At 57.0% G+C, this 23,300-nt stretch overlaps 1 protein-coding gene across 1 annotated transcript in view; it reads left to right on the plus strand.

The window, feature by feature from the left end:
• The first annotated feature begins 4,613 nt into the window (after window positions 1-4,613).
• The window catches only part of CACNG4 (calcium voltage-gated channel auxiliary subunit gamma 4), a 51,347-nt gene continuing 32,660 nt past the window's right edge, over window positions 4,614-23,300 (plus strand). Inside the window, exon 1 of the mRNA XM_061141288.1 lies at window positions 4,614-4,833. Coding sequence (XP_060997271.1) covers window positions 4,614-4,833 — 220 coding nt within the window. The remainder of the gene's footprint in view (window positions 4,834-23,300) is intronic.

The following is a 23,300-nucleotide window of genomic DNA, read 5'->3' on the forward strand; positions in this document are numbered from 1 at the left end:
CTTGCCGAGCACCTAATCTGATGGTGGGGAGGCTGTGGGACACGGATCTGGAGGGATTCTTCTCTGATCCCAGCAGATCGGACGGGCTACCGATAAGCCTCCACACTGAGCCGAGCCCGGGAACCTTCTAAGACTCCTTCCTGACCCTTTGCTAAGAAAACACAAAACCACTCTTTATGTCTATTCATTCACGGTACCTCCCAGGCTCCCCACATCCCCCCATTAAGCTTTGGGAAATCAGCTGAACCATTGCTTGGGGCATGGAAATGAGATATTACAAAAAGCTGCCACACAAGGTCATTATTTCTGGAGGACAGAGGGGAGAACAAAGCTTTTAAGAAAGGCTTTCAGAGCCACTTCTGCAGACCAGCCAGCCGAGGGCACCTCCTTTCCTGCTGCCTGTCCCCTGCCTACAGCCTCCTCCAGCTTAGACGGGCACCTCACACGCAGGGAGCTGCCTACTACTGTATTATTCCTCTCCCAGGGCCGCTGGCTGGCTGCATCACCCTGGAGGTGGGGTTATCAGCTGGTTCTGAGCTCAGTAAAGCTTTGTCTTCATGGCCAAAGTACAGTGAAGAATTGTGTGGTTGTTGTTCAGTCGCTAAGTCATGTCCAACTCTTTGCGACCCCATGGACCACAGCACACCAGGCTTCCCTGTCCTTCGCCATCTCCCGGAGTTTATTCAAACTCATGTCCGTTGAGTCGGTGATGCCATCCAACCATCTCATCCTCTGTCACCCCCTTCTCCTCCCACCTTCAATCTTTCCCAGCATCAGGATCTTTTCCAGTGAGTCAGTTCTTCTAGTCATGAGGCCAGAGTATTGGCGCTTCAGTTTCAGCATCAATCCTTCCAATGAATATTAAGGGTTGATTTTCTGAAGACTTGAAGAATTGTGGGGACTACCCAAATGATCTGCTAAGGGGAAAGGCATCACTCTGTTGGAAAAGACAGCTTTGGAGTGGGGTCTACACACCCCTCCACCTGCTCAGCTGTCCAGAGAAGTCACGACGGGTATGATGACTTGTTCCCCCTCCCCCACAGGAAAAGGCATCCCACACGGCTCCGCTGGGAAGACACCAGCACCCAGCCTCTCTAGAACAAGGTCGGTCCAGAGCCTCCTCCCCAGCAAGTGGAGGACATGCCCCCCTCAGATCTGGAAATGTCACTTGGGAGAAGCTCCAGGGACCGCAGGCAGGAGTTAAATACTGCCATTTAGAGCTCTCTAATCCGGCTGAGCAGAAATTTCCAGATTTAAATTGTGCTCACCCAGGCATGATGAACAGTCTCAGACAGTCTTGAGTTTGCTCCCGTTCCCTTTGCTGGCGGTCAAGTCCTTATTTGACTCCACAGTCTACACTCTTACAATCTCCGGACAAAGCAGGCTTGACAATTGGGTGTCCATGGATAGAAAGGCAAACTGCCAAGCCCCCACTGGAGTCCACATCCCTCAAGTGAATTAACAGGTAAAAATAACAGTCAAGCAACTCTGGACAAGAACAAAGAGGCCACTTAATGTCCTTGGGAAACTCTGGTCTTGAGGCCATCAGGGTCTGAGCCAGATGTTCCAAGGCAGGAAACCTCGAGGAGGTCACCGTCTAGAGCTGCAGTTTACATTTTCTGTTATTTTTGCTATTATCCACCACATGGCACTGTGGGAATTTGAGACACAGAGGAGTTAGGTAATTTCCTTGGTGGTCACAAAGAAAGATAGAGAGGGGAACACCCACTACTCAGGCTGTGAGGGTCGCTAAGTGGATGCAATGTACGAGGCTCTTTATTTGACCCTAAAACAACTCTGAAAGGAGGACTGGAGACATGCCTTCCTCCCCCGTGGTTCCAGATGGTCCAAGGTACCCAGCGAGTCCGTCGTGGAGCCAGGGTGACCTGGCGACAGTCTTGGCTCCTAGACCAGAGCTTTCTCACGTCTTCACACACTCCTCTGAGGGTGGCGGGGTAGGAGCTGGTGTGTCAGGGCTCCAGGGGACTAACCCAGAGGTCGCTGGGTTGGAGGAGGCCCCCATCCATCCCCCCACCTCTGACCTAGGGGGACACTGGGGGAAGCGACTCACCCCACTCACCGCCCCCCACAGGTCAGATCCGTTTCTCTTTCATTCATTCCTCACGAAGTCCCCAGAGGAAGGCTGAAAGAAGAACGGAACACAGGGGCCGAAGCTGAGCGACCCAGCACATGACCAAGGGTGTCAGTTTCCACACCACGTTTCCTGGATGCCTGCATCCACAGGGCTGCTTTGGGGGCTGCAGGGGGCGTGGGTGGGTCCCCCATTCAACCACAGCAATGCCAGCTCTTACCTACAGGGCTAACTGGTGGGAGAACTGGCTTGTTTACACTGGGATGGGCTTCCCTGATAGCTCAGCTGGTAATGAATCCGCCTGCAATGCAGGAGATCCCAGTTCAATTCCTGGGTTGCGAAGATCCACTGGAGAAGGGATAGGCTACCCACTCCAGTATTCTTGGGTTTCCCTTGTGGCTCAAACAGTAAAGAATCCACCTGCAATGCGGGAGACCTGGGTTCGATCCTGGGTTGGGAAGATCCCCTGGAGAAGGAAACGGCTCCCCATTTCAGTCTTCTGGCCAGGAGAATTCCATGGACTGTATAGTCCGTGGGGTTGCAAAGAGTCAGACACAGCTGAGCGACTTTCACTTTCCTTTACTTTTCTGTTTTAAGATTTAATTTGAAGCAAAGATTTGCTGCTTTAAAAAAAAAGAAGAAGAAGAGAAAGAAGAAGAAAAGAGAGTCTTGAGACCCACCTGTCTGGGAGCTTCTGAGAAGAGAACCCAACATTTATCCTTGTGGGTATTAGGGACAGGTCAGTAACCCTCTTCTGGCCCAGAGCAAGTTGTCCCACACCTAATGCACACCTTCAGACACAACCTGGGCACCAGGTGGTAGGTGGGTGAAAGTGAAATACACATGATGATTCTTGTCCTCTGAGACTTGGAAGAAGCAGAACAAACACCCAAAGGCAGAGAAAGGATAGACAAATGGTAATTAATGCAGTCAGTCTCATCTTGGAATTTCCCCCTATTATTTATACGCTCTATTTTCCCCAATCAGAATGTCATTTTCCAGGGGGCAGGAAATATTTCTTGATCAAACACGTCTCATGTACCTCAGACTGGGGAAAGGCTCACAGTCCCACCGAAGAGAGACCAGTAATTCCAGCATGGGGTAATTAATTTTCTTTGGGTCGTAGAGGTCACGGAAAGTGGAAAAAGAGGGTGAAATCTGCATCTTCCAGGAAGAGAGCTGCTCTCTGTAGACCTTCCAGGGGTCCAGGGCTGCTTCCCACAGGATGCTGGGTAGCGAGCGAAGAGAACCGCATGGGCTCTGGGAGGGAAGGGAACAGAGGCAGGTTGGACATTCAGACGCTGGCCCCCAAGGGCCTCCTGGAGGAAAGAGTTCTGAGCTGGGTCTTAACGGAGGAGGAGCCTGGTGGGTTCTGGAGAGGGGAGCCTGTCCAGGCTGGAATCCTGCCAGCAGCTGAGGCAATTAAGTGAAGTCGGCAGGGCCTGAGGCAGAGTCTGGCAATGAAGGAAGGAGGTGAGGAAAGCCAGTTAAGCTCGAGTAGAGTGAAAGGGAAAAAGAAATAAAGGTATTGAAGGGGGAGCTGGGGAGAGAGGGAGCCAGCGGTGGGTGGAGATGTTTGAATCTAGCACAAACTGGACTGGCAGTAAAGGGCCGTCAGAAACTAACGTCCACCACGGCCGCCCCATCCGGCCTCAAACAGGGATCTGGTGTTCCTCCGGAAGGACCTCGGCTGCCACCTCCCTTCTGCCTCAGCCCCAGAGTCGGGTCCTCCAGGCCCTGCCCACTGGATGCAGGAGCCACCTTGGGGGGCGGGGGATGGGGCGGGAGGACTGGCCCGGGCCTGGCTTGGCGTCTCCCGGCCGCGACCCACATCTGGTGCTTCTGGAAATCTGACCTGAACGCTCCCACTCCCGCGCTCACGCCTGTACATTCATCTCCAGGTAAAGGCGCGGATATGTGTATGCGAATCGAGGGATACAGGCGCGCGCGCGCACACTCCCCACTATTAAAGAGTCCTCAGGGCCATTTAAGGAAGATGGGGTGTCCTGGGCTGGGAAAGCGGGGAGGCTAGCAACGCCGGTTCCCCGCGCTCCTCCTAGGGACCGGACCGTGGCTCCCTTCGCTCTCGGGATGTGAATGAGCCGGGGAGAGAGGCCGGCGCGAGCGCGGAGAGGCGGGGAGGGGGGCGCGCAGAGCCGGGAGCGCACGCCCGGCGGGGCCGAGGCTCGAGGGGCGGCGCCGAGCGGCTAGGCGCGGGCCTGGAGCGCGGCGGCGGCGGCGGCGCGGAGGGCGCGGGGCGGAGGCGCGGGCCGCGCGGGGAGGGCGGGCCGAGAGGGAGGAGCCCCGGTCGCCGCCGCCAGCCCGCCCGGCGGCCCGCGCAGCCCGCACTCGCCGCCGCGCCTCGGAGTTTGAGCCCCGGCGCGGCCGGAGCGCGCGGCGCGGCGCCGCCCCCCGGGCCTCGGCCCCCAGCCCCGGCGCCCCCGGCGCGGCGCGCAGAGGGAGCAGGGCGGGCGGGCGCGGCGGGCCGGGCCGGCGGGCGGCGGGCTATGAGGCGCCCACCATGGTGCGATGCGACCGCGGGCTGCAGACGCTGCTGACCACGGCCGGAGCCTTCGCCGCCTTCTCGCTCATGGCCATCGCCATCGGCACGGACTACTGGCTCTACTCCAGCGCGCACATCTGCAACGGCACCAACCTGACAATGGACGACGGGCCCCCGCCCCGCCGCACCCGCGGCGACCTCACCCACTCGGGGCTGTGGCGCGTGTGCTGCATCGAAGGTACGGCCGGCCCGGCCCCCCCCACCCCGCGCGCGCGCCCGGACACACGCGCGCACACACACCCCCGGCTCCGGGCGCCGACCGGGAACGGGTGGGCGCGGCACTGGCTCCGCGAGAGACACAAAGGAGCCAGAGCGAGCGGGCGGGTCCCCTCGCGGCCACTGGGGACCCCCCAACACACGGATCCCACAAACTCTCCACCGGCACACGCACACCCCCTCGCACATTGACACAATGAAACACACAGGAACTCACGCGCGCGCGCGCAGCCCGAGACCAGAGAGATCCCGAGGGGCCGCGCCGGGGCCCCCAGGGGAGGTGGCGGCTGGCGAGGGGGCGGGAGGAGGCTGAGGCTGGGGGGAGCGGACGCGAGAGGAGGGGAAGGAGGAGGGGGAGAGGTTGCTTGGCAACCGGTGTCTGTGCGATTGCTATGGGAACTGGCCATCCTGGGGCGGGGCCGACCGGGGGCGGGGAGCGCGAGGGCCGCTCGGAGATCGCTCCGGGCCCCGCCGAGGGGTGGGAGTGGGGGCTGGGCTCCGAGGGGGTCTGGGAGACCCTGGTCGCTCGAGCCTGATGCCTGCCGAGACCTTGCTCCGCCAAGTACTCTTCCTTGGACCGCTGGCCGCTCCTGCCCGCTCGGTGGGGAGGGGAGTGGAGGGGAGTGTCACTTAGCCGCCCGAGCAGGTCCCGAGGCCGGGGTCTGCAAGCACCCGCGCGGACCAGGGGAGGCCTGAAGGGGCGTGGCCGCCGGGCGGGGCCGGAGGGACGCGGCGCTGCGCCCCCAGGAGCGCGGCGGGCAGGCTAGTGGGTGTCGTAAGGATGGATGGCTCTGGGGGCCGGGACTGAGTGCCCCCGGGCAGTGGGGACCGCTCCCTCCGGGGATCCCGCCAATGGCGACGTGCGCCGGAGCGGAGCGCCTCCCGCCGGCCCCGCTGCGGAACTTTCACTAACAGGTGGCCGTCGGGCGGCGGGGTCCCAGCCGGGTTGTGGACGGTCCCCGCTCGGTCTGGGCTTTCAGGTCGGAAAAGGGGTGAGGAGCTGGGGGAGGGTTCCTGCCCACGATCCTCGAACAGTCTCCTCTTTCTTCCCCGTAACCTTCCCGTGTGTTCGCTCCGTCCTCGGGGGGGTCGGGAAGTTCTCCCTCAGCCCGACTTCTGCCTGCGGACCCAGCCCCTCAGCCCCTGGCGCAGAGTCCGGCCTGGCTGGGTCTTCGCGGAGGAGGCGGAGCTCGGGAAGAGGTGGCCCTTCTGGCTTTGGGGTCGTGGTCGCGGAGGCCGTGTAGAGAAGGGTGGCCAGGTGAGGCGGCCTTGCGCCTCCGCATCCTGCCTGTTCTCTTCTGGAATCCCGCCCTCCTCTCCCGCTTCCTCTGCCCCCCACAGCCCACACCAGCCCCCCCCCCCCCCACACACACACACCCCCTTCCAGCCCAGGCTGCTTTGCCCTTTGAGCCTGAAGCTTATTGCCAGGGCAGAGTGGAGTCTTCTGAGAGCCGGAATGTGCAATCAATAGTTTGGGAAACAGCCCCAGAAAAGCCCCGGAAGGATCTATGAGCTCACGATGACGCCCCCTCTTTTCTTTTGAAAAACATCATTCCTGGGGTGCAGTTGCTCAGATCGCAAACACCTACTCCTGTCATCTGGAGGACGCACCCACGTCACAGCACCTGAGTTAGACACAGAACAAGGCTGCCGGCACCCGAGCTCTAACTCACAGGCTCTGCTGGGTGCCGTGTATGTACATGGTCCTGTTAAGTCATCCCCCTGTTGTCACCCACACCCACGCATTGACCCCAGGCCTTCCAGTTTCCCTGTTGAAAACTGGAACTTGCTTCTCCACGCCGGCAAGCCTGGCCTCTGCAGACTGGCTCGCATGCCTCCTTTATTAATTTCTCATCCTAATTAGGATTGATGCTGCACTTAGCATCTTGCCAGCTGCCTCGAGCCGTTTGCACTCGATGTTCATCAAGAGAGCCCCAAGCTGATCTGGGCAGCTGGCTCCACTGGCAGAGGGAGGGTGGGGTGTTGCCATCTGGGGGACTTTACTGAAAGAGCGGGACTGCCTCTGTTACCTCCAGGAGCTCAGGGGTCCTGGGGGCCAAACCAGCCCACCCCCAAGGGCCAGGATGTCCTTGGACCCACTCAGGGCTGGAAGGGCTCGCTCAGGATTCCTCGGTGCGCTCGAATCATCCTGACAGTCCGTCAGCCCAGGCGAAAACTGACAGCTTATCTTCTAAAAGCACTTTGTGGAGTCCAACAGCCTCCGCCTCCTATGACCTCCCCAACACCCTGCCAGTGAGCATTCAGGCTGAGACCCCGCCAGCACTCCCTGGAGACATGGTCTCCTCAATATTTGGCTTGTTTGGCTACACTGCATTATTTCCACCTGCTTTCTAGCAAAGTTCCCCAAAGCGTTACATGGGGAAAAATGAAAAGCTCAACGCTCTAAGCTGAAACTGAAGAAAGGCTGCAGCAGGTAGCTAATAAAACACCAGTTGTGACTGTGGGGCCCTGAAGGGTTTGCTGCCACCTCCCAAGCAGCAGGTCAGCATCCTGGTTCTTTCCCAGGGAGCATGTTGTGGGCAGGAGAGCCCCGCCCCCGGTTCCTCAGGCGTCCTCACCGTCTGGCAGGACCGCGTGCAGAACACTGCTACCCCCACCTCACCACGCAGACATCCCGTCTTCCGCCCCCAAAGCCTGGGCTCCCCACGGCCCCTGTAGCAGACAAGCGTCACAGTCCTCTCGTGCACGTTGTGTGTGTTACCACACAGCATGCTCATCGCAGCCCTGACGGCGCTCTCTGCAGCAGAGGCGAGCGCCTGCCCTGGGCACTGGGTCGTCTCACCGCAAAGCTCTTCCTACCGTGTCATCCTGCCCTTCTCCAAGCTTCTGCTGGGTTCCCATTAAAAATAGAACCACGTACCTGCCAGGTGGCACAGTGGTAAAGAATCTGCCTGCCACTGCAGGAGTCATAGGAGATGAGGGTTTGATCCCTGGGTTGGGAAGATCCCCTGGAGAAGGAAATGGCAACCCACTCCAGTATTCTCGCCTGGGAAATGCCATGGGCAGAGGCGTCTGGTGGGCTACAGTCCATGGGGTCGCGGAGAGTCAGACACGACTGAGCACACAGTTACACTTGACTACCCAGTGGAGGAGCCCAGCTCTGAGACTGGCTTGTGGCAGCATGAAAACATTTGGAAGTGAGAATGTTCACTGATACACAAATTGGGTGACACACACATTGTCTCTTCTCTCTCTTCCCACCATGTTGGGGACCAGCCTGTTCCCTGCACAACCAGCCACCCACTCCCTCTGTCCCCTGGACCTCCACCCTCTTCCTTCTTTGTGTCTTTGCTGACTCTCAGCCCAGTACTGGGGATGTGGGAAAGGAGTAACAAGTCTTTGAGGGCTTTTCCATAAAGCTACCAGCACCCCACATTTGTTCAGTCTCTAGTGTGTCCTACAATCAGACGAGGTGTAGAAGAGAAACAAGCGCTCTGGAGCGTGTGCGATGAGCTTGGGACAGGGGCAGGGGGGAGCCTCACGTAGACTCAGAGAAGAGGAGACTCTGGTTTCCGAGTGTAGCAGCTCGTGTTGGCCAAGCGCCCGCAACCATGCTGAGCTGCTGGATGCGGGAGGGACCCGGTCACTGTGGTGCCATCAGGGGAGCTCCGGGCCCAGGATAAAGGTCCCGGCAGAGTTCAGCCTCGGGAGCAGCCCCCGCGTCTGCCAGGTCCCTGTAGAAGGACTGCCCAGCACACCCACAGCACACCTCCAGACGGCAGCCTGGGTGCCTGCTTCGTGTCAGCCTGTCCCAGGCACCTGCCGGGGAGGTGGGGAGACCCTGGGCCCTGCACTCCTTCCCACCCCACCACAGGCAGCACCTCTCACACCAGGGACCCAGACCTCACTCAGCACGCACACCGAGGAAGAGGACGTGTCAGCACCACCCCAGGGCAGGGGCGGGGGTGGCCAGCCAGGGAGGACCACCTAGGGATGACTGCCCCGGGCCCACCACCCAGGCCCACTTCCCCAGGGATGCGCTTCTTGCGTCGGGAACCTTCTCTCGGCGCGTCAGCAGGAAGCCCTGCATTACACCACGCTCCTGACACGGATCTGCTCAGGGAGGTTTGGATCTGAATACCGTCCTTTCCCCACCCTGCTCCAGGCCGGGAAGCGGCCTGGGTGCTTGTCTGGGTTTGTATCCGTCTTCTCTTGCACTGACTCACGGGCAGCCTGTCCAGCCAGTACCGGGGGTGCGGGCAGAGAACAGGCCTGCCCACAGCGCCCAGCTCACCAGCCGGACCCTGGCCCACGGCGCCTTCTGGTCCCCTCAGGGTTGCTTCTAACAGCCATCACACCAGCCTCTGGGATCTGACATTAGTCTGTGTAACTCCCAGAAACTCTGCAGTGTAAGTCTTCAAGATCTGCCTTTGATGGGGTGGAAGAGAGGGTTAAGATGGCCCCAGCCCCTGGGTGTCAGGGTGCCTGCCCACGTACGGATACGGTTGGGGCTGAACAGGCGGGCCCAACTTTCTGCCTGCCGGCGGGGCGGGGGGTGGTGGGGGGACCCTGTGCTTGAACCACACAGACGAGGCCGGCGCTGTTTGAGTCAGCTCGGCTACTGTCACAGAGTGCGGTCGGCCAAACGGCTCAAACCGCAGGCGTTGTTTCTTGTAGCTCTGGAGGCTGAAGCCCAAGACCACGGTGCTGGGCAGTTCGGTTCCCGGTGAGAGCTGCTTCCTACCTCGCTAGCGGCCACCCCTTCCTGTGTACTCAGGACGGGGAGAGCTCTCTGCTCTGCTCCCTTATCCCGAGGACACTGACCCCCTTGTGGGGACCCCACCCTCACGACCTCATGCATCAGCTCACCTCCCAGAGCCCTACCGCCAAGTACCACTGAGGGCAGAGCGTCAGCATGGGTCTGGGGAGGACGCAGTCTCTGACGGTGTTCTCTCCTTCTCTGACGGTGTTCTTCCTTCTCTCCCTGCTATGTAGCTGGTTGTTCTTGTTCAGTCCTGTCTGACTGAAGTCAGGACTCTTTGTGACCCCGTGGACTGCAGCACACCAGGCCTCCCTGTCCTTCACCATCTCCCGGAGCTTGCTCAAACTCATGTCCATTGAGTTGGTGATGCCATCCAACCATCTCGTTCTCCATCACCCCCTTCTCCTCCTACCCTCAGTCTTTCCCGGCATGAGGGTATTTTCCAGTGAGTCGTCTCCTCCTGTCAGGTGCCTATTCTCCAGTCACACAAGGGGCCCTGGCAGCCCTTCTCACGTCTGCCTTCCCTTCATGCCCTTCTCTCCATCCTCCTCTGTCCTTCACTCCTTTCACTTTTCTGACAAGAAAAGCCCAGCTGGAACCGGCTGACTTAGAGAAGAGAAGCTGGGGTTCCTGGTGGACCCCAGCCTGGCTTAATGGTCTCACCGCAGACCTGGCATTGGAGGCGCTCCCTGACAGGGGCTTCTGAAAGGTTCAGGAGGAAATGAACCACCCTTTAAAATAAATCTCCAGTGTCCATCCAGATGGCCAGGACTCTGGGGGCTTCTAGGACATAGTAACAGAAGCCCAGAGTAGGAAGTGACCTCAGGTCATCAGATCCAGGGTGTCAGAGAGCCTGGCAGCCTCTGTCTCCTCATCTGGAAGTGGGACCTGATTGATCTGGAACATTCCTCCCACCTTTGGCCTTCTGCCACTCGAGCCCCAGAGAGCCCCGCCCACAGCCTGCAGGTGGAACCAGGCTCCACATGGCCTAGACCTGAGCCCACAAGAAGCTGGTTCTCCAGGTGGAAAGCCTTCAAGATGACTTAGTTCAGTGGCTCTCAGCACACAGAGGCTTCCCTGGCAGCTCAGATGGTAAAGAAGCTGCCCACAGCGCGGGAGACCCAGGTTCTATCCCTGGGTCGGGAAGATGCCCTGGAAAAGGGCATGGCAGCCCACTCCAGTACTCGTGCCTGGAGAACCCCATGGACAGGGGAGCCTGGTGGGCTACAGTCCGTGGGGTCACAGAGAGTCGGACACGACTGAGCGACTGACACTTGCACTTTCACCACACCTAGAAGGGTGTGTCCCCAGCCTGCCGGGCACACGTGTCCAGGGCTTCGTCCACTCACGCCACCCCTGCTCACAAAGCATCTGCTGTCGGGGGTGGGAGCTGCCATTCTAACGGGCAGCTGACACTTCCAGGGACTGATGACTGTTTGATATAAACAGTGTGTGTGCGGGGCTGCGTGCTGGAAGAGGCCGAGGAGGGTGGCCGTTGGTCAAGGGGATGGGAAGGAGCTGTCTGAGAAGGGTTGGAGGGGGCGTTTCCAGGAGGAGACGGGCAAGACTGGGGATGGAGGGGCTGGAGGACCCCCTGAGCCGGCTCATTCTTCGCTGTGAGGCCCTGTGAGTGTGGATGGCTCAGCAGCATCTCTGGCTTGACTGACTGGAAGCCACTTACATCCCCCACCCACCAAGCGTGAGAACCAAACTGTCTGCAGACTTTGCCAGACGCCTCCTGGGTGCTGGGGAGAGGAGCAGGCAGAGCTGCCCCCGTGGAGACCTCTGCTCCAAGGGAGGCGTCATTTAGGTTCAGGGCAGGAGCATACCTGATGCCCGGTACCTGATAGGAACTCCATTATTTCTCTTCTTCGAGAAAACACTTGGAGCGTCAGTGGAGGGCAGAGAGCATCTCTGCGGGGGGACAGCCCAGCATCCGCTTTAGGTGACTGGAGGTATGAATGGTACCCGGCCCCATTCCCTTTGATGAGTGATGAATTGCAGGTGGGTCAGTCAACTGCCTGGGGGCGTGGCTGGTGTGGCCAGATCCCTCCACTCTGCAAGCAAAGGAGAGTGAGGCGGGAGAGGGAGGGGGCCTTGCTTGAGGCCACACAGCTCCTTAGTGACGGAGTGGGAGCAGAAGCAGGTGGGGGCTGCCTGGTCAGGGCTCTGTCTGCTCAGCCTCCCCCCGACGGCTGGCTGGCACCTGGCTGGGCATCCAGCAGGATGAAGGGAACTCACTCCCTCTGGGCCTTTCTCTGCCGTCGTGCCCCTTGGCATCTCAAAGGCCCCTGAGGAGTCAGGATGAGGCTGGGGTCCACCTGACCCGGAGCTCCAGGGTCTTTGCAAAGCAGATGGTGCGTGTGTGTGCTCAGTTGTGTCCGACTCTTTGCGACCCCATGGACTGTAGCCCCCCAGGCTCCTCTGTCCATGGGATCCTCCAGGAAAGAATACTGGAGTGGGTTGCCATTTCCTCCTCCAGGGGATCTTCCTGACCCAGGGATCGAACCCCCATCTCCTGCGTCTCCTACGTGGGCAGGCAGATTCTTTACCACTGCACCACCTTGCCTTCCCCTTATTTCCTTATTTCCTCAAACTTGGAAGTTTTCCCAGAAAAAATAAGTCACCCAGCCTTTGCAGCTAAGCTGAGTGGGGCCCCAGGTTGGCTCACTGGCCTCCAGGGTCTAGGAATGGAAGAAGCTGAGCATCCCTGGGATGTTCAGGCCCATGTAGAGCGTGGTGCTGTTTCATCCCCTCTCAGAGGCAGAACCATGCTGAATGGCTTCTGTGAACCATAAAATCAGAATCCAAGGGCCCTCAATTAAGAGCTGAAATACGGTCTAGCACCAAGGCCACATCCAGGGGGTGATGGCAGTTACCCAGGCCACATGTCCCCCCTCCTGTTTCCTGGCGGGCACCAAGGCTGCAGCTGGGAACTCCAGTATCATGCAATAGGGCCTGGACAGAGGAGGACAAGGGACTGGGAGTGGAAACATCAGGGTAGGAGTCAGGAGACCTGTGCCTGTTCCTAGTTCTGCCGGTAACATCTGGACAGGCTTATGTATCCTAACCCTGACTTCCTGGAGCCTCTGATAGCTGGGCTGTCAGGTTGGCAAATGATACCTTTCTTTCCCTCCATGCTCCCTCCATCCTGCCTCCATCCTCCCTCCCTAATCCTCCCTCCCTCCTCCCCTCCATCCTCCTCCCTCCTCCCCTCCATCCTCCCTCCCTCCCTCCTCCATCCTCCTCCATCCTTCCCTCCATCCTCCATCCTCCCTCCATCCTCCTCCCTCCTCCCTTCCTCCTCCCTCCCTCTTGCCCTCCATCCTCCCCATCCTCTCCTCCATCTAACCCTAACCCTCCCTCCTCCCCTCCCTCCTCCCCATCCTCGCCTCCATCCTCGCCTCCATCCTCCTCTCTCCTCCCCTCCCTCCTCCCCTCCATCCTCCATCCTCCCTCCCTCCTCCATCCTCCCTCCCTCCTCCATCCTCCCCCTCCTCCCTCCCTCCTCCCCTCCCCTCTTCCATCCTCCTGCATCCTCCCCTCCATTCTCCATTATCCTCCCTCCTCCTCCCTCCTCCCTCCCTCCTCCGCTCCCTCCTCCCCTCCCCTCTCACCTCCCCTTCCCTCCCTCCCTCCATCCTCCCCTCCATTCTCCATTATCCTCCCTCCTCCCCCTCCTCCCCTCCCTCCATCCTCCTCCCTCCATCCTCCCTCCATCCTCCTCTATCTTTCTCCATCCTCCCCTCCATCCTCCATTATCCTCCCTCCTCCTCCCCTCCTCCCCTCCCTCCTCCCTCCATCCCCCTTCATCCTCCATTACCCTCCATCCTCCATTATCCTCCCTCCTCCTCCCTCCCCCCCTCCATCCTCCACTTCCTCCTCCCTCCATCCTCCCTCCCTCCTCCCTTATCCTCTCCTCCATCCTCCTCCCTCCTCCCCTCCATCCTCTCTCCTCCCTCCATCATCCCATCCTCCATCCTCCCCTCCATCATCCCATCCTCCCTCATCCCTCCCTCCCTCCATCCTCTCCTCCATTCTCCCTCCTCCCTCTATCCTCCCATCCTCCATCCTCCCCTCCATTTTCCCTCCATCATCCCTCCCCCACCTTCCCCTCCATCCTCCCCTCCATTTTCCCTCCATCATCCCTCCCCCACCTTCCCTCCTCTCTACCTCTGTCTCCCTCTTCCCTCTATTCTCCCTCTTTCCTCCCCCCTCCCTCCAACCTTTTCTTCCTCCTCTTCCTTCTATCCTCTCCTGTCCTCCCCTCCACCCCCCAGGTTGTGTGACTTTCCAATGAGAGGTCACTTGGGGACTGCTCTGCTCCACGGAGGCCCTGCAGAGGGTACAGGATTTCAGGCTCATTTTCCTGGAAACACTTGGCTTGGCCTCTTTTCACCCTGACACTCAGCGAGGACCTGCACGCTGGTGGCAGCCTTGCCCTCGGTTGCGCTCCTGCGTGTTCCCACCTCCAGCGTCAGCTGGCCCCTCTCCCACCCACTCAACCACTGATTCTCAGGAAGCACTGGTGACCTGCTGTGTGCTCAGCCCAGGGCCGGCCACCAGAGACCAGGTCAGACCCCTTCCCTCCCACATTCCTGCCGGGTTCCTTACAGCCCCCAGCTGGCTCCCGCCTCTGTCATTTCTCACCTGGGTTCCCCAAGGAGAGTCCTGACCAGCTCGCCTGCCCCCGCACGAGCCCTTCTCCACACGCAGCCAGGAAGACCTTGTAAGAAAGTAAACCAGGTCACGTCACCCCCAGGTCGATGGCTGTCGATGGGACGACGTCAGGCTCGTTCCCCGTCTGCAAAGCCCCAGGCACCTGACAGGTCCCACAGGGGCTTCGCGGTCAGGAAGACTCAGGGCAGGGGTTGACCCAAGTCCGCGCGATGCCCGATAGGAAGGCTGGGGGTGCGGAGGGAGTCAGAGAGAGCTGTGTTGGCACCCTGCTCTGCCGTTTCAGCTCTGTAACCTTGGGCAAGTTGCTTGGCTTCCCTGAGCCTCCGTTTTCTCATCTGTAAAATGGAGTTACAGCAGTCGACACCCCCAGACAGTGGAGCCATTCCCTAAGATGCAGAACCAAGGAGGACTGCCCCGGGGTGGGGGACGGGAGGCTTCCGGTGGGCAGGTCAGAGGGTTGCCCCTCCCCCGCCCCGGGCAGAGGGGCGGGGCTTCCGCCATCCATCCTGTGACAGGACGTCAGGCCGCGACTGCGGACCCAGCGCCTCCGGTTCCCCCGTGGGACAGAGAGCAGTGGGATCTTTGTATTTTCTGAACCAAAGTTCCAGATAGAATAGCAGCGCACAGGCTTTCTCATGTGGTTTTATATGCGTGAGGCGGTATACGAAGTGTTCTTAGATCCTGAAACGCTGGCGCTCTTAGCTTAGGGCGGGCAGAGATGGTGGAGTAGGGGGGCATAGCCCAGAACATTTTACATCAAGACTGGCCTGGAAAGACCCCAAGCCCCAGTAACAGGTCGTCACCAGCAGAACATTCTTGATCATTTTTGAAGAGGAGAACCCAGATTTTCACTTTGCATTGGATGCCCCCTCCGCCCCCGCCCCCCCGGATTACTGGTGGGAGAAGGGGGGACAGGGGAGCTGGGCTCTGAGGCTGCAGGGAGGCGGCGGCTGGCCTGCGGAGCAGGGGAGGCTGGAGCTGCCACTCGTGTTTCTCCCCTGGCCCCACGAATACGGGGCTGGCACCTCCTCAGAGAGTGAAGAGCGCACCCTGGGCCGTCGTGGGCCCCTGCTGAGGCCTGGACTTGTGCTGGGCTCGGTGGGTACCGCACGGCCCCAGGAGCTTGCTGTCTGGTCCTGGGGACCCGCAGGAGGAGAGGAAGCAGTGAGGACAGAGCCTCAGAACACGCCTGCGCTTCTGCAACGGCCTGTCTCAGGGTTGTCAGGGGGATAGATGGGAAACAGACGGGGCTCTGCACGCACCTGCCTCGCAGTAGATTTGAGATTTCTAGCATCTGGGTGGCTCCTTGGAAGACGTGCTGGTGGACGTGAGGTGCGGGGCCCAGAGTGAGTCAGGGTTTGAATCCAACTCTGCCTCCCACTGGCAGTGAGCCCTGTGACCAGCCATTGCCTTCTCTCTGAGCCTCAGTTGCTTTCTCTGTAAAATGCGTACATTAATAACACCTACTGGGCAGATCTGCTGGCAGGAGCTGAGCAGAGGTGTTGGTGCTTGGGTGTGGCCCAATGGGGGCCCCGTGAGGGTGGGTCTCGAGGAGGGAGCCCGGCTCACCTCCAGCCCCTAGACCACACGGCTAGCTGGGAGGAGACCATGGCTCCCCTAAGACTCCCCGGGGACATCTCAGGACACCCAGGCTTCCTTCCAGGGGCCGGGCAGTCCAGCCAAGGCCGTGTCACCAGCTCGTCTGGCCGTGCGGCAGGAGGGGGACACCCCACGCTTGCTTCCGGCCGATAACAAACCCACATTGAGGGCTGGCTCCCCGGGGCGAGTGTGCCGTCCCCGCTCTCATCCGAGCCCTCACCCGAGACATCCTCTCGCTTCAGCAGTTTGGCATGTCATACAAAGGGGCTCTGATTTTTCCTGATGTCCAACTCCTCTTGCATGAAAAATAGCTTTTGTTATCTTTCTGCCCACGGATTCCTGCCTGTGAGTCAAGGCCAGATGCCTGGGGCTGGAGAGTCCCCATGGGCTTAACCATTTGGAGGGTCTTCCCTCTCCCATCTTGGGGGCCCCTTGTCCCTGTGGCCGTGGCCCTGGTGGTCTGCTTCTTGGGGCGTTGCCTACCCGGCCTGCCCCCCACTGCCGGCCAGCACCCCCTCCCACTCGGTGTCCATCTGCGATGTGGCCCCAGGTCCTTGTTTGGGCTCCTTCACCCCCACTGTCCCCCCATCACCCCGTCCTCCAAACCCAGCTCCTTGGTTCCTGCCCATCTCCCAGCCCATCCTCCCCCACCCCCACCCGGTTCCCTTTCTTTCTTTCTAACTTGTATTTCTAATTATTTCTCCCTTTCCCTCTCTTGTCTGCCATATTTAAAGCTTACAAGCCCTCTCCCTCTTCCTGTTCAAGGCAGTCTTTTGAAAGTTCTTGAGACATTCACTAGATAAAAATGTATTCTTTTAACTCTGTGATTATTAGGAGGGTTATTAAACATGAGGAGAACTCTATTAAATAGCAAATTGAGTGAGTCAAAAACCCACAGATAGGAGGCCTCTAAAGGTCATCTGTGCAAATAGATGTGAGTGTGGCTCTTGCTGTTCTGTGAGGCCTGAAAAGAATCTTGGGAAAAAATTCATCAGAATTTTTTTTTAATGATGATCATGGAAACTCTGAGTGGTTTATCTTATCTCCTTCTGTCTTTTTCTGATTTTCTACCATGTTGGGAGTGCGGTACATAAACATGACACAGTTTTCCGAAGCCCCGGGCCAGTCTGCAGCCAGCGGGCAGGTGGACGCCCCGTGGGCTCCCAGACACCCAGGGCGTCTGCTTTCTCTCTTCGGAAGCGCATCCAGAACAGTCCCAGGCGGCGTGCCAGTCACCTTGTGTCAGTGTTTTATCCCAGGTGACCCCTGACTTATAACCAAACTGATTCCTGGATGAAAGCCTTTCCGAGCCATCTACCATCAAATCTTTATTTCCTATAAGCACAATTTGCACACTGGGTTTCCATTCCTAGAAATCCACCTCACATAATAAAAGTGCCCAAAGTGACCACAACAGTAAGTGAAAGGCAAGCAAACCCAGATGGATGCTCGTACAAACTTTTATTGCATAGGTAAAACCAAGTCCTTAATATAAAACCTCTACCATGAAATCTTTCTTTGGAGGCACTTTCATGCCTGAGCCAGACTGGCCAAAGTTTCTTTAAATATGAATCCAATGAAGTTTGAACAGAAGATGCTTGCTTTTTGTTTTTTTCCCTGAAAAATCACCCCGTGGCAAGTTTAAGCATGCTTCGTTGCACCAAAAAAATAAAAAAAATCCTCAAATGCTTTAAAATAAAGAATTCTTCTGTCTCAACTTTTTTCCATTGCCAATTCCATTAGTGTAAATTCTTTAGAAAAGGTCTTTGCCTGGGGGTCTTGCAGGGAAGGTGGAGTCCACTCTGACCTGTGCCGCCTCCATTCCACCCCCCCCCACACCCTGCTCTTTATGCCAGTGCGGCCACCGACCCCCAAATGCCAGTCGATGCTGGGGTATCAGCTTCCAGGGGCCCCCATTGCCAAGTTAATGATCCTCACTGCTCATTAACGGGAGAAGCAGATGGCAACCCACTCCAGTATTCTTACCTGCAGGATCCCATGGACAGAAGAGCCTTGTGGCTACAGTCCATGGAATCACAAAGAGTCAGGCATGGAACACACTGCTCATTAACGCGGCTCTTAGCCATGAGCGGCCGTTGTGGTTAGGATAAAAATGCCAGTGGACAGTAGGCAGAGAGTGAGGTGCATGTCCAGCCATCTGCTGGCCGAGATGGCCAGTACTTGAGCTAGTTATTTCTCAAATCTCATCAGCATCTCTGGGCCTTTCATGATGATGCCTGTTCCTCCTTGTTCAGTCTTTCCTGGAGCTGAAAACAAAGCCCTCATCTTCAGTCTTAAAAGCCCTCATCCTCTCAGAAGGCGTGTGTAGGCCCGCCTTCTATCTCCCCATCCCTGGAGGATGGGGAAGGAAATCGACCTGGTTTACTTGTGTCTCTAAATGGGGTGCTTTCTCTAGCTCATTTCTGGCTGTCAATCAACAAGCCTTTGGAATGTGCCCGCCAGTGCAGAGTGCTCTGCGAGGTGCTGGGGCCCAAAGACACGTAGGAGACCCTCCCCTTATGGAGGTAGAATGCCGAGACGCCCGCGAGCAAGACGGCGGCCGGGCCAGCCCTGCTCAGTCCTAACAGCGCACTTGTGCCCCCCGCCCCCTGCGTGTCCATCCCACACCCTCCAGCTCGCTTCTCTGTGTAAGAGCCAAAGCACGAATATTTTCAGATAAGAGCGGATACCTGCTGGGCACTCACGGTGCCCCGAGCATGCCGTGTATCATCTCAAGGACTCTCTGTGTGTTATCTAAGCCTCGTCACAGCCATGGTTTCATTCAACTAATTATTTGTCAAGCAGTTATAGCTTGAGCTATTACTTATGCGGCCTTTACTGTGTGCCAGGAACGGTCCCCAGCACGAGATGGACAGATGCACAGACTGGTGTAGTTAGTCCTCAGCACCCGTGAGTTGCTGTCCCTGCTTCCATTGTACGCATGAGGAAACTGAGGAACAGAGAGGTTGAGCAACTGCGTTGAAGCCACAGAGCCAGCAGGTGTTGACATCAGGATTCAGGCCCTGCAGTTTAGCCCCAGGCTCCTCTCCTCATCACTGAGCTGTGACCTCCGATGTCTCTCATGTGTAGGTGGTTCGCGTGGTCCGTTTTGTCCATGTGGCTGCACTCAGATACAGCCCCTTGGGCAGGGGGGAGGCCGAGGTGGGCTTCCCGGGAGGGACACGGCCAGCGCATGGAGCCCAGGCTCTGCTCCCACCCGTCCCCAGCTTCTTCTCCTGCCCAGAGCTCACAGCCCCATGGCTGCTGCATGTGGGGAGAGACTGAGGGAGGCTCGGGGTCTGGTAAAGACCCCAGACCTGCTGCAGCAACTCTGGGACACAGGGCCCACGCTGACGCTGCTGGGGCCAGGGGGTTGACAGGTGGGGTGTGAAGGCGGAGTGAGACCATCCCCCCGGTGCAGCCCATGAGTGCCGGCTGCTGGCTGTGGGCCAGGCTGGCACGGCGGGCTTCTCGGAAGAGGTGGGCACAGCATCGTGACAGAACAGAGCACGATGCTGGGCCCTGGGTCTGACTCATGCAGCCCGGAAAGGAACGATTCAGCTGTCAGACTGAGGGTGGCTCTTAAGATGGGGCGCTCTCCTCAAAGAAGGTGGAAATTGTTCTGCTCAAGACAGCTCCCCGGCGGAGGCAGTAACGTGCACTTCAAACCCTGGAGCCCACGTGCGCGGTGGGGGCCTCCTGCCAGCCCGCGTTCACACCCGGATTGCGATGGTTGGCGTTCACGTGGTGACTCCCGGCTCACAAAAGGCAGATGGAGAAGCAGAGTCTGACCCCGTCTGCCTCATTCACGTCAAGATCACGTGCAGGAGAACTCACCCTGGGTGAGGCAGGTCGGCACGTGGCTCCCTTTGTGGAGCTGACGGGGGCGGGGAACCTCCGGGGTGTGGACACGGTCTGCACCTCGGGCTGGGGGTGGTCACACAGGTGTGGACATACACCCGTCAGGCTGCTCTTAGCGTTTCTGTCTGTGTTATCCTCAGTAAACACAGAAAGCAGGCGGCTTCAGGTCTGGGGTGGCAGGGACCCTCAGGTCCTCGCCCTCCCTCTCCTGCCTCCATCGCTCCCCACCTGCTGGCCTGTGTTTTCTTCAGTTCTTGTTCAGCCAGCAAACACTTGTTGGGAATGAGTGTGTTTACAGTGCTCAGCTCAAGGACTCGAGGATTCATTCATTCATTCGGCTGTTATTTTGGCGCCTGGCCTTGTGGGAATCTGCTCAACCTGCTAAGTGAAAACACCTTCCAATAGAGAGCCAGGTCCTCCCACTGTCCTGCCTGAGGGCACAGCCTCTCCCGGGACCCTCACACGGCTCGGGGACCTCCTCCCTCTCGGCCGGCCGCTGTGCCTCTGAGAGGCTGTTTCGCCTCTGCCCGGGGGGCCCTACCGAGGTGGGCTCGTGCCTGGGGGTGGTCTGCCAGGGGGACTCTGCCCGAGGGGCTCGTGCCGCCAGCCCTTGTCCTGCCCATCTGCCCCCCGAAGCTCCACCGCTATGTTTTCAAGTTTCTATTCAAATCCAGCAAATGTTCATTGAGAATTGAAAAACCAGCCCCCCAGACTGAGTCATGGGCACACAGAGATTCATTTATTTATTCATTTAACAAACATTTATCGAGTGCCTGCCGCTGACCAGGCAGCCTTCGAGGTGGTGGGGAAACTTTCGTTCCCAGCAGTGAATAAATAAAACAGACAACAACTCATGCGGTGTTTGTGCTGTCACAGGGGAGACACACAGTCATCAGGAAAAACCCGGAGCATCAGGGTGAAGGCTGTGATGACAGTGGCTGCGGGGAGGCCTGGACAAGGCCAGGAGGCCAGTCTCGTGGAGGCCTCGGAGAGCATGTCAGGCAGAGGAAATAGCAGGTGTCAGCCCCTCGAGAGTCTGTCCGGGGCCTGACCGGCTGAGCGGGGAGTGGAAGATGAGGGTGAGAGAGGGGACTGTGGCCACTGGTGAGGACTTGGCCCTCTGCTCTGCGGGAGGAGCCCTGGGCGGCTTGGAGCTTTTCACCAGGGTTCCAAAAATGTCCCTCTGGCTACCGTGTTGAAGAGGGCGGAGCCTGCCCTCAGACAGCTCCTAAGTGGGTGGGGCTCTTCTGGGACACTTCAGTTCAGTTCAGTTCAGTCGCTCAGTTGTGTCCAACTCTTTGCAACCCCATGGACTGCAGCACGCCAGGCATCCCTGTCCATCACCAACTCCCAGAGCTTACTCAAACTCGTGTCCATTGAGTCGGTGATGCCATCCATCCATCTCACCCTCTGTCGTCCCCTTCTCCTCCCACCTTCAATATTTCCCAGCATCAGGGTCTTTTCCAATGAGTCAGTTCTTCACATCAGGTGACCAAAGTATTGGAGTTTCCGCTTCAGCATCAGTCCCTCTAATGAATATTCAGGACTGATTTCCCTTAGGATTGACTGGTTAGATCTCCTTGCAGTCCAAGGGACTCAAGAGTCTTCTCTAACACCAGAGTGGAAAAGCATCAATTCTTTGCTGTTCAGCTTTCTATAAAGAAAGCTCTCACATCCATACATGACTACTGGAAAAACTATAGCTTTGACTAGACGGACCTTTGCTGCCGAAAAAAAAGTCTCTGCTTTTTAATATGCTGTCTAGGTTGGTCATAACTTTTCTTCCAAGGAGCAAGTGTCTTTTAATTTCATGGCCACAGTCACCATCCATAGTAATTTTGGAGCCCCCAAAAATAAAGTCTCACTGTTTCCATTGTTTCCCCATCTATTTGCCGTGAAGTGATGGGACCAGAAGCCATGATTTTAGTTTTCTAAATGTTGAGTTTTAAGCCAACTTTTTCACTCTCCTCTTTCACTTTCATCAAGAGGCTCTTTAGTTCCTCTTTGCTTTCTGCCATAACGGTGGTGTCATCTGCGTATCTGAGGTTATTGATATTTCTCCCAGCAATCTTGATTCCAGCTTGTGCTTCATCCAGCCCAGCATTTTTCATGATGTACTCTGCATAGAAGTTAAATAAGCAGGGTGACAATATACAGCCTTGATGTACTCCTTTCTCAATTTGGAACCAGTCTGTTGTTCCATGTCTAGTTCTAACTATTGCTTCCTGACCTGCATACAGATTTCTCAGGAGGCAGGTCAGGTGGTCTGGTATTCCCATCTCTTTACAAATATTCCACAGTTTGTTGTGATCCACACAGTTAAAGGTTTTGACATAGTCAATAAAGCAGAAGTAGATGTTTTTCTGGAACTCTCAATGATCCAGCGAATGTTGGCAATTTGACCTCTGGTTCCTCTGCCTTTTCTAAATCCAACGTGAATATCTGGAAGTTCATGGTTCATGTACTGTTGAAGCCTGGCTTGGAGAATTTTGAGCATTACTTTGCTAGTGTGTGAGATGGGTACAATTGTGCGGTAGTGTGAGCATTCTTTGGGATTGCCTTTGTTTGGAATTGGAATGAAAACTGACCTTTTCCAGTCCTGTAGCCACTGCTGCGTTTTCCAAATTTGCTGGCATATTGAGTACAGCACTTTCACAACATCATCTTTTAGGATTTGAAATAGCTCAACTGGAATTCCATCACCTCCACTAGCTTTGTTTGTAGTGATGCTTCCTAAGGCCCACTCGACTTTGAATTCTAGGATGTCTGGCTCTAGGTGGGTGATTACACCATTGTGATTATCCAGGTCGTGAAGATCTTTTTTGTATAGTTCTTCTGTGTATTCTTGCTACCTCTTCTTAATATCTTCTGCTTCTGTTAGGTCCATACCATTTCTGTCCTTTATTGAGCCCATCTTTGCATGAAATGTTCCCTTGGTATCTCTAGTTTCCTTGAAGAGATCTCTAGTCTTGCCCATTCTATTGTTTTCCTCTATTTCTTTGCATTGATCACCGAGGAAGGCTTGCTCTCCTTGCTATTCTTTGGAACTCTGCATTCAAATGGAAATATCTTTCCTTTTCTCCTTTGCCTTTCACATCTCTTCTTTACACAGCTATTTGTAAGACCTCCTTACACAACCATTTTGCCTTTTTGCATTTCTTTTTCATGAGGATGATCTTGATCACTGCCTCCTGTACAACGTCATGAACCTCCTGTAGTTCTTCAGGCACTACAGATCTAATCAGTAGATCTATCAGATCTAATCCCCTGAATCTATTTGTCACTTCCTCTGTATAATCGTAAGGGAATTGATTTAGGCCATACCTGAATGGTCTACTGGTTTTCCCTACTTTCTTCAATTTCAGTCTGAGTTTGGCAATAAGAAGTTCATGATCTGAGCCACAGTCAGCTCCCGGTCTTTTTTTTTTTTTTTTTTTTTTTTTTGCTGACCGTATAGAGCTTCTCCGTCTTTGGCTGCAAAGAATAGAATCAATCTGATTTTGGTATTGACCATCTGGTGATGTCCATCACCAAGAAGACCAACAGTCTTCTTTTGTGTTATTGGA

The sequence above is a fragment of the Dama dama genome, chromosome 5 (genome assembly GCF_033118175.1).
Source record: "Dama dama isolate Ldn47 chromosome 5, ASM3311817v1, whole genome shotgun sequence".
Taxonomy (NCBI): Eukaryota; Metazoa; Chordata; class Mammalia; order Artiodactyla; family Cervidae; genus Dama; species Dama dama.